General features: G+C 46.1%; 1 protein-coding gene across 1 annotated transcript in view; it reads right to left on the bottom strand.

The window, feature by feature from the left end:
* SETD1A (SET domain containing 1A, histone lysine methyltransferase) overlaps positions 1 to 11354 on the bottom strand; it is a gene marked incomplete in the record, with an annotated part of 96569 nt that overhangs the window by 55207 nt on the left and 30008 nt on the right. Inside the window, 1 exon segment of the mRNA XM_073635764.1 lies at positions 8676 to 9453. Coding sequence (XP_073491865.1) covers positions 8676 to 9453 — 778 coding nt within the window.

The following is an 11354-nucleotide window of genomic DNA, read 5'->3' as shown; positions in this document are numbered from 1 at the left end:
AGAGAGAGAGAGAGAGAGAGAGAGAGAGAGAGAGAGAGAGAGAGAGAGGGAGAGGGAGAGAGAGAGAGAGAGAGAGAGAGAGAGAGAGAGAGAGAGAGAGAGACGTGGCCCCATGCACACCACTGAATCAAGAGGGGGTTCGGGTGAGTATTAAGGGGGCTGTGGGGGGAGAAGCACACAGAAGGTTTTTCATCTTCATGCATAAAGGTAAAAAACCTTGTGCCTTTACAACCACTAATGTTTAAAGTGGTTGTAAACCCATTACAACCACTTTAACCTACAGATAAGCCTAGATTAAGGCTTACCTGTAGGTGCCAGAAACATCTCCCAAACCTAAAAGGTTTAGGAGATATTTGCAGGAGAAACGGCACCGATGTCTATGGCGATGGCGCCGTAGACATCGGGTGCAAGCACACTGAGCATGCCGTTTCTAACAGCGATCATGCCGTTAGTGGCGGCACCAGCGTGCGCGGGAGTGATGACATCGCAGCTCCGGCCAGTCGTGGTGGCACCAGCACGCATGCGCGGGAGTGACGACATCGCAGCTCTGGCCAGTCACGGCGCCGGAGCCGCGGTACCCGGAAGTCACTCCGGGATAGATGGCGTCGGAGGAGGCGAACGAGGGCCGATGCCGGGGCTTCGATCTCAGGTAAGTAATTCATAATGAGCTAGTATGCTATGCATACTAGCTCATTATTCCTTTGCCTTGCAGGGTGTATTTTTTTTTTTTAAAGAGGCTTTACTTCCTCTTTAAAGGAAGCCAAGTCCCTCCCACCAGCCATGATCTCCCTGCATTTCATAAAGTAGCAAAAAGACCCCCATGGATGACATCGGAGTCTAAAATAAGTTATTTAATAAAAACAGAAAACTTAATTTCATTAGTATGTTTATGGATGAGAACTAAATTAATGATGTATTCATCAATACAGAGCTGCACTAATTCAGGTCTGGAGTTCAGCTTTAAAATAAAAACTAAAAAAGGCAAAACTTTTTTTTTTCCCCTTTTTATTTTTGAATAGAGTGAAGTTGGATTAGAACCTGTCAGTTTTTATTGCCGTCTGTGTCCCTGTTAAAGTGGAGTTCCACCCACTTTTACAACTCTTCAGCATCCCTCACTAAACTGTGCACTGTAAACTAATTGGATATTTTTTTTTCTCAGCACCTTCTGTATATCTGCTGTATTCATTTTTCACTTCCTCCTCCCTGGCCGCGGCCCATCGCATCATTTCCTGTTTGCAATGCCTTCTGGGAAGGGGAGGCAACTTCCTCTGAAACTGCCGTTGCTATGGAAACCTGACCTGAAACCTATTACACTGCTTGTGCTGCACTGAGCATGTGCGAGATCTGCAAGGATGAGATCCAGGAAGAAATACAGTCTGGCTTCAGATGCCCACACTTAAGATGGCCACGGCCTGCTATAATTTTATAAAATAACAAACTACTGCTATAAACTAACAAAACAGACCTTAGTTGACAGACTAACTTTACTAGAATGCATTAAGCTTGTGTATTATAGGGGTATTTTTATTTAAAAAGTATAATTTTGGCCGAAACACCACTTTAAGGAGCTTCATCCATTACTGAAGGTAAAAGAAAATCCCACATTTTGGGTTGTCCCCAGAAAATAAAAATCTTCCAATGAGGACTCTAGTTCTGGTGACCTGGGGGGTCTCCAAGGAATTCCCTTAATTTGCAGATATTTCCTCCTCTCTTCCGGTTTGGCTTTGGGACAGGAAGTGAAGGAAAATCTCCCCAATGGGACACAGATGGCGAAAAAAAAAAAAAAAAAAAAAATCTGGCAGGGGTTGTACCCCTCCATTACTGTATCCAAAATGAAAAAAAAAGTTTTGCCTATAGTTCTACTTTAAGTCTGGGTTCACACATATGTGAACACAGACATCGCATTGCTGTGCGGATCACATGCAAAGTCTGTGCAATGGAACTCAGCCATACAGTTTGTATGAATGAATTTGCATTGGATTTGCACAAAAAAGGTGCAGGGACCTTTTTTTTCCCCTGCAGCAGAATCGGTTTGCATGGGTGTTCTCACCCCCATGTGATGTGATACCTGTCCGAATCCACAGTTGGCATTGCGATCTGTGAACCGATCTGGGGGTTGCCATTATCTTTGTACCGACACCCGCAGCGGTTCGCAGAGAACAGTGTGAACTGCCTGCGGGGAGATATGCGATGCGGGAACCGGTGTCTTGCCGGGAAAGTTCCCTCGGCGGATAAGTTCTCCCCCTGTACTGCGCAGGTGCAGCGCCTGCGCAGTACAAACTACTATCAGCCGCCGGAGATAGCCGAAGCTCAAAATCTTCAATCAGCTGTACACGGCGCCTGCGCCCTAGGTCCAGGTTCCTTCCCCACCATCCAAGTGGACCTAGAGGGGGAATAAAAAAAGAGCCGAGCGAAGCGAGGCCGTGCCCGAAGCGTGGCGAGCGAAGCGAGCCCGCGAGGGTCCTATTACAGGCGCCTTGTACAGCTGATTTTCAGCTATTCACCTTAGAGGGGGGTCCTTATCCGCTGAGCGGAACTTTCTCAGCAGAGCACCGGCACTGGAATCGCGCGGGTTCCCACATCGCAAAAGTGAGAACCCAGGCTAAGTAGCAACATTTTAAATGGAGGTATAAAGAAGATAGAGTGAGCCCACAAACATGCTTGCAATGGGGCACTTTTATTTACAGTGACGTCTTCAGAGAACACCATACTGAAAAACCAATGCATAACAAAAAAGCTGATCCACTTGTCAGGAAGAAAACAATGTTAAAACAAAAAAGTGCAAATCTCTGCTCAGTGCGAGTATGGTGCTCCGGCAGCCCAGATACTTCATCTCTACTGCGCCCTCCTCTGCCAGGGGTGACAACAGGGCACTAGTATATACGATCCCATACGATACGATCAATGGTAGGACGTTGATGACGACGGCTTGGGCGGAGTGTGCCAGAGCAGCACTTTGGTGAAACAGCAAGATAGAATGGCGTTACTACATAGCCGGGTATCATCACTTCCATCATGTACAACACTGGCCTGAATGCGGAGTAAAGCCAACCCCTCATAAAACCCAGCGGACCCCGCCCGGGAATCATCTCTAATATACACTTCCAGAAAACTAAAGCCAACATGTGGTGGTCCCAAACACAACAGCCACTTATGTTATAAACTGTATTTAAAGTAGAACCAAATGCAAAACTTTTTTTTAGCGTTGCATAGAGTCTAGATCAGGGGTCTCCAAACTTTTCAACACAAGGGCCACATTGTAGATTTTACAAGTATTTGGCTGCCAAAAAAAAATCTGTTATGTATAAATGAATGAATCATCATTCCCATCATCAGTGTCCCCGGCAGACTTGTCCCCATCAGTGTCCCCGGCAGACTTGTCCCCATCAGTGTCCCCGGCAGACTTTTCTCCCCCTTCAGTGTCCCCAGCAGAGTTGTCCACATCAGTGTCCCCAGCAGAGTCTCCTGTACATTTATGTCTGCGGATTTATGTCCATTTGCCTCTTGTCACTGTTTGAGCTGACTTCAGCTCTCCTGCACCTCCCGATCCCCGCCCGCTGCTACGCAGGCTATATGGTGGAAGGAATTCTAATGTAAAACAGCGAGAGGGAAGCTGTCAGCATCCCCGGTAGAGTTGCCCCCATCAGTGTCCCCCGGCAGAGTTGTCCCCATCAGTGTCCCCGGCAGAGTTGTCCCCATCAGAGTTGTCCCCATCAGTGTCCCCGGCAGACTTTTCTCCCCCTTCAGTGTCCCCAGCAGAGTCTCCTGTACATTAATGTCTGCAGATTTATGTCCATTTGCCTCTTGTCACTGTTTGAGCTGACTTCAGCTCTCCGATCCCCGCCCGCTGCTACGCAGGCTATGTGGTGGAAGGAATTCTAATGTAAAACAGCGAGAGGGAAGCTGGGAGGTGCCACGCTGATGATGTCACATCTTAGCAGCCTATCCACAGCAAAGCAGCCAACCCCCTGGCAGCACGGGAGGGTGTGGGGGGAGCGGGTTTTGTATCCAGGACCTGTCAGACACACTGCCGATAACAGCAGCTGCCCATCCCCCACCCCCCCAAGGGATTCCCATAAATTTGCAGGGATTTCCTCTCAATTCCTGTTTTGACTATGGGACAGGAAGTGAAGATAAACCTCCCTAATGAACACAGATAGCAAAAAAACTGATAGGGGTTTATAAACTCTATCCAAAATGAACAAAAAAAAGTTCTGCTTTTAGTTCTAGTTTAGTCAGTCAAAGTAAAACTGTGATAAAGAAAAAAAACTAAAAAATATTTGCAATAAAAAGCCTTTAGGACTTCATTAAAGTGTAATTCCAGCAACACGTATTTTTTACTGTTGGAAAAAGTGTAGGAGAGATGAACCCATCTGTTATATTTTTGTTATTCCCATCTGACACACCTCCCCCCTCCTCCTTTCCCCCCAATGGGAAGATTTTACATGAACTTAGTGATGCACCGAAATTTCAGCCGCCAAAAATTATCGGCCAAAAAGGCATTTGAGATGCGTTCTTGCTGCGTTTTCAATACATTTCAATGGGGAGGTGCGTTTTTGGTGCAATTTGCCAAATATGCACCAAAAATGCAGCAAGCAGGATTTTGGACACTGCTTCAAAAAGCCGAATACAATTATTTATAAAAAGAGATTTTTTTTTTTTTTTTTCAATTTCAGTTTTAGCCAAGGGCATCCTACATTTTCGGTACCGAAACTTTCATTTCAGTGCACCACTACATTAAAACAGTTGGGTCACCTTTTCAGAAAAAAAATTAAAAGGTGAACTTACCCTCCCCCAGTCCCCGCAGTACTCATCTCTGTGAGTAATGAACGGTCAGTGCCCATGCAACAGTCCGGGGATTTTAAAATTCCTGCTCTTCTTTTTGCAGCATTTCCAGGATGGATCAGAGCGATTCTGATTGGTCAGCACCAGCTGAGAGCATCTCCCTGATCTGTCCTGGAAGTGCTGCAGAAAGAAGGGGAAAAAAAAAAAAAAGCAGGAATTTCAAATCTCTGCAGTGCTGGATTGGCTGCATGGGCAGTGATAGCTCATCACCCACTCAGGTAAGTACAGCAAATACAGGGGGTGGGGAGGCTGTATGACATTAGTTAATTTTCTTCTGAAAGGGTGAACTCACCCTTTAAATTCCTGTTTCTATGACACCAGGACAAGAAATAAGGGTGGAGGAGGTCACCGCAGACACCAAAAAATAAAAAAACAATTGCTAAGGCTTAAAGTGGAGTTCCACCCAAAAATGAAACTTCCACTTTTTAGAATCCCCCCCCGCTCTGGTGTCACATTTGGCACCTTTCGGGGGGGAGGAGGAAGCAGATACCGGTCTAATACAGGTATTTGCTCCCACTTCCTGGCATAGATCACCGCAGCGTTCGTGGTGACCTACGCCACTTCCAGCGCTTACTCTGTCCTCCCCCGCTGTCTTCTGGGAGACAGAAGGAACCAGTGAGGATGCGCAGCGCGACTCGCGCATTCGCAGTAGGGAACCAGGAAGCGAAGCCGCACTGGTTCACTTCCCGATTCCCTTACCGAGGATGGCGGCGGCAGCAGCCGAGAGCCGATGGACAGATCGTCTTCGGCTGCCTACATCGCGGGCTCCCTGGACAGGTAAGCATCCATATATTAAAAGTCAGCAGCTGCAGTATTTGTAGCTGCTGGCTTTTAAAATTCTTTTTTTTTTTTTTTTGGCGGACCTCCACTTTAATGTACATGGGACGTTTTACAACCTCTCCTGAACCAGCCGCGTTTTTTTCCCCAAATAGTCAAACATTTAAAACGCCTGTAAACGAAACGCGGCTAAACATGAGTTACCGTGTTTACACGCTATTACAGGTGATGCAAACATCAGTCCTGAATGAATTTTTTTGCTTTCCAAAAAATGCTTCTAGACGCAACTGCCTAGAAACGACTATAAATGCCCCTGTGTACATGTCCTGATAAGATAACATAGAGGAGAGTTCAGGGGCAGTTGAAAAAAAATGCCCAACTGCTCCTAAAAGTCTGTTTACCAGCAGCAGTGTACATGAAGCCTAAAAAGTTAAAAACCCTTTCTCACCCTATTAAAATGTGTTTTTGTCTGTGTCCCAATTGGACAGATTTTCCTGTCCTGTGGAGGGAAATTTCCCATAAAAAGGTGACACAAATGGCAACAAAAACCCCACAACCACTCTAACCCAGGGGTGTCCAACCAGCGGCACAAGACGGCTATGAATGTGGCCCAACACAAAATCATAAACTTATTTAAAAATTTGTAGAAAATGAGTTTACACTTGGTGAACACATACAGCCGAAGAAAAATGTGACCGTGTTTCTTTACTGGACTTGTATAAATTTTATCTTCTCAAAAGAAAAATCTCCCACTCTTCATAATCACACCTCATTCACGTCATCAATGTTGGGCAGCTGCTACAGTATATTTGTGAGCAACTATTCTCAAGGATGAAGCACACGAAGGGCAAAACTAGAACCAAAATATCTGATGAGCACCTCGAGAATCCTTACTACTACATCCACCCAACCAGATATTGATGTGTTAGTTTATCAAATACAGTGTTAACCCACTTAAGGACCGAGCCTCTTTTTGAACTTTAAAATCTTTTTTTTTTGGTAAAAAAATTACTTCGAACCCCCAAAACACACATTGCGCAGCGGTCTTAGAAGCACAATTTTTTGGGAAAAAATACACTTTGACTTAAAAAATAAGACAACCGTAAAGTTAGCCCTATTTTTTTTTTCTTTTTTTATTACCCTGAATAAATTGATACTCAACATGTCATGCTTCAAAATTGAGCCCGCTCATGGAATGGTGACAAACTTAAACCATTAAAAATCTCCATTCCAGTTTTGAGTTACAGAGGAGGTCTAGTGCTCCAACGATTGCGGCGATACCTCACATGCGTGGTTTGAACACCGTTTTCATATGCGGGCGCGACTTACGTATGCGTTCGCTTATGCGCGAGAGCTCGGCGGGAGGGGGTGCTTTACATTTCCCCCTCCCCCTTATTTTACTTTATTTTTTTATTTTTACACTGTCCTTTTAAAAAAAAAAAATAATAATTTTGGGGCACTTTTAATCCTATTACAAGGAAGGTAAACATCCCTTGTAATAGAAAAAAAAACATAAAAAAGGCATGACAGGACCTCTTAAATATGAGATCTGAGGTTAAAAAAAAAAAAAAGACCTCAGATCTCACATTTACACTTAAACGCAATTTAAAAAAAAAAATGCCCCTTTAAGACCATTGGGCGGAAGTGACGTTTGACGTCGCTTCCGCCATCCAATGTTAGGGCCCTTTCACACTGAGGCGGTTTGCAGGCGCTATTGCACTAATAATAGCGCCTGCAAACCGACTCGAAAGTGCCGCTGCTTTGTCTCCAGTGTTAATACCCCGAGGGCTTTCACACTGGAGCGGTGCGCTAGCAGGACGGGAATAAAAGTCCTGCTAGCAGCATCTTTGATCTTTGAAAGAGCGGTATACACTCCACTCCTTCACCGCTCCTGCCCATTGAAATCAATGGGACAGCGCGGCTATACCGCCGGCAAAGCGCCTCTGCAGAGGCGCTTTGCGGGGTTTTTAACCCTTTCTCGATCGCTAGCGGGGGGTAAAACCGCCCCGATATCGGCCGCATACTGCCCCCGCCCCAGTGTGAAAGGACCCTTAGGGAGCCAAGTGGGGGGGGGGGGGGGGCGCCCCACTTTCCCTCACTCGGCTCCAGGCCTGTCAGGGGAGAGGAAGCGATGGTCTCCACCGCTACAGACGGCTCCGGAAACCGGTGGAAACGACCAAAGCGAGGCGGCAGTGGCCCACTTCCGCCCCCGATAAAAGTGATCTTGTGGCGAATCCACCGCAGAGACCACCTTTATCATAAAGAGAACCGTCCGCCGTTGTTGAAAACACCGGGGTTATGGCAGCTAGCTGCTGCCATAATAATGGTATTTATTGTCAAAATACCGACGTACAATGATGCCTTTCTTTTATAATAATAAATAAAAAATAGTTTTATTACTCAGATCGCCAACTTGTGATCTGCCCGACTTTCTGCTCATCAGCCATCCTTATTGTATGTGTAATTTATGTGCGGCCCAATTCCTCTTTTTCCAATGTGGTCCATGAAGATCAAAAAGGTTGGACACCCCCCCTGCTCTAACCCTTTATTTGATTTTGAACAGGGCAGGGTAAGAGTTAGAGCCTGTCAGGTTGTAATGTCTATTGGGGAAATTTTTCCCTTACTTCAGGACAGGAAGGGATGTGAAATCTCTCAAACCACAAAAACATATTTAAAGGAATGAGGGGGAGGGATATAACTTTTGACTTTACAAAAAGATAGGGGGGCCACCACCAGAAGGCCACCCCTTAGACATGCTTGTAGTTTTAAGTTGCACCTAGCTTCCTGCTCCTGAAGGTGGCAGCATCAAACCCATCCGTGAGGAAGTTTGGCTGTGTCCTTCAATGAACTCAGAGAAAAGGATTTTACGGTGAACAGAAAAATCCAAGTGTATACTAGACAACACTGATCATTCACCTTACAATGATTACATAGCCATATAAGTCTACACACTTTTGGAGACTATAGCTTAACTTAAACCGTAATTGGTTGGAATTACTGGACTGCACCTGTTCAAATAAGCGGTCAAGAATTAAAAAAATATTTCCTCTTACCCGTTCCTGCCCGTTGGCCGTCCTACCAATATCTCCAAACCTCAGGAAGGCCTCGGCGGACACATCCTCAAAATTGGCAGGTGGAGGAGGAGTGTATGGCCCATGCGTGGGCATAGGTGGGGCAATCTCTTCCTGGACCGTGGTCTCCTGTGTGGCCCCATCTGCCGTCCCTTCATCCTCCTCCTCTGTGTCAGAAGGCAGGAAGGAGAATTTAGAGCGCTGTTCCTTTAGTAGCGCCTCAATACGCGAGTCTAGACTGCTGCTGTGCTGTGTGAAAGGCAGGCTCTCAGAGACTCCATCCGGGAGCGGGGAGCAGGAACGCGCTGGGGAAGGGGGAGGGGAACAAGCCGGAAGCGGGGGAGGTGGAGGCGGTGGCTCCCAGCTCTCAGTAGGTGGCGGCGGGGGCTGCAGTGAAGAAGAAGATGGTGGAGAAGGAGGCAGTGGGGGATGCAGTCGATAGTCCCGGTCAGTCTGAGGATCGTCCGGCGGAAGTGGCGGAGGTGTGGGCAGGGGAGGCGTCCCAGGAAAGCGGTGTAAAGGTGGTTCCTCTGGGGGCGGGGGAGGTTTCCGGTGGCGAGACCGGTAGGACTGAGGAGAGGTTCGATGTTGGTGCCTGTGGTATCTCCGGTGACTGCTATCGTGCTGTGAAGAAGATGAGGAAGCTGAAGAATAGTGGTGTCCAGAGCGCCGCGAGTAGGAGTCTCCAGAGCTGTTCTCCTGCCGCCGTGACTTGTATCCTGAGGTGTCATGGGTGCTGGAATGGCTGGGGGTACTCTGCCTGTGAGACAAACAGCCAATTAAAAAAACAACATACATAAATGATCACCTTAGCACTGCCCCCCATACATTAAAGCCCAACTCCAGAAGCAGCATTTTTAGAGCTTGGTCACATAAATAATGTCAGCTTGTTATTACATCAGGATCTCTCCAAGCTCCGCTGAAGGCTCCAGATACATACAGTGGAAAGGACGCACTTCCAGATCCCCACTGCATGTGAATGGTGCCTAAAATCTACACCAGCTTCACTGTTGTGACTCAGCCCTCCTCACTTTGCTGCTCCATTGACATCATCCCTGCACCCTGCTTTATGAATGGACCAGCAGAGCGAGGGAGATTGAAGCACAACACTGGACATCCGGCTGTCCACTGTACATATTAGAAGCTCTCTGCAGAGCTTAGAAAGATTGTGACATACTAACAAATTGACACTGTTATGTGATAAATAAAAAAATAAATAAATAAATGGAGGAATTTAGTAAAAATGGTGCAGCTGTGTATAATAACCAATCAGCTTCCATCTTCAGCTTGTCCACTTAAGCTTTGACAATAAAACCTGGAAGCCGATTGGTTATTATGCACAGCAGCACCAGATTCTGTGTGCACCACTTTTACTAAATCTCCCCCAATGTGTCTGGAGTTGGACTTTAAAAAAAAAAAAAAAAAAAAAAAAAAGAGACCCTGTCACCTTCAAAAAAAGGCATTCTTCTGCAAACACCATTCCCCAAACCCTTTATACTCACCTTACCTGCGGCACCCCTTGCAGCTCCTTGCTCATCCACAGCCGGAACTGAGTTCGGCTGTGCCAGATCTTCGGGTCATGTGACAGTACACTGGCCCAGCAATTGGCTGCTAGGCCCAGGCACCATCACAAGGGACTAGGTCACATACTCCCACATACCCGGTGTTGGGTATTCTTGTCAGCTGTAAAAGGAGAAATGAACTGCGAAGAAGCACAGGTAAGGTGAGTATAAGAGGTCGGGGGATGTCCTTTACAGAGATGCTTTCACTTTGCCCTGCATGAATAAGGCGACAGGGTCTCTTTACCAACATATTTCAACCCCGCTACTTTCCAGGCCGTTTTTCAGTGCTATTAAAGTTTGACTGACATTTAACTTAGTCATGCACCATTGTACCTAAATGATTTTAACGTCCTTTTTTGATGCCAATAGAGCGTCTTTTGTTGGCATTTCATAATCACCGTGCATTTTAAAGTGATTGTAAAGTATTCTTTTTTTTTTTAATAAAAAACGAAAGTCATACTTACCTGCTCTGTTGCAGTGGTTTTGCACAGGGCAGCCCAGACCCTCTTCGGCTCTCCTGGCCCCTCCCTCCTGTTGAGTACCCCAACAGCAAGCAGCTTGCTAAGGGGGCATCAGAGCAGAGTTGCAGCTCCGTGAGTCCATTTAGACACAGAGCTGGGGTTTGGCTCCACCCCATCTCTCTCTCCTGATTGGCTGACTTTGAAGCAGCAGGAGCCAATGGCGCCGCTGCTGTGTCTCAGCCAATCAGGAGGGAGAGTCCCGGACGGCCGAGGGACTCATGGACATCACTGGATAGAGATGGGGCTCAGGTAAGTATTAGGAGGGGATGCTGCACACAGGCGGCTATGCATGCATAGAATGCATTAGAAAAAAACATACACTAATATATATATATATATATATATATATATATATATATATATATATATATATATATATATATATATATATATATATATATATAAAAAAAAGTATATATCACATATACACACACACACATTATATATCTATATAGTTAAAAATAAAATAGTTACATGTGTCGTGAGCCAAACACAAATGTAGCATAACCCGTCCCACAACCCCAGACAATAGGCAAAGCCTTCCAAGTGTGCACTGATGTCACCTTTCTGAGCTCGTC

This window comes from Aquarana catesbeiana, linkage group LG06, assembly GCF_042186555.1.
Source record: "Aquarana catesbeiana isolate 2022-GZ linkage group LG06, ASM4218655v1, whole genome shotgun sequence".
In the NCBI taxonomy this organism is placed as follows: Eukaryota; Metazoa; Chordata; class Amphibia; order Anura; family Ranidae; genus Aquarana; species Aquarana catesbeiana.
The sequence above is the reverse complement of the archived record's forward strand: the minus strand, read 5'-3'. Positions and strand labels throughout refer to the sequence as shown.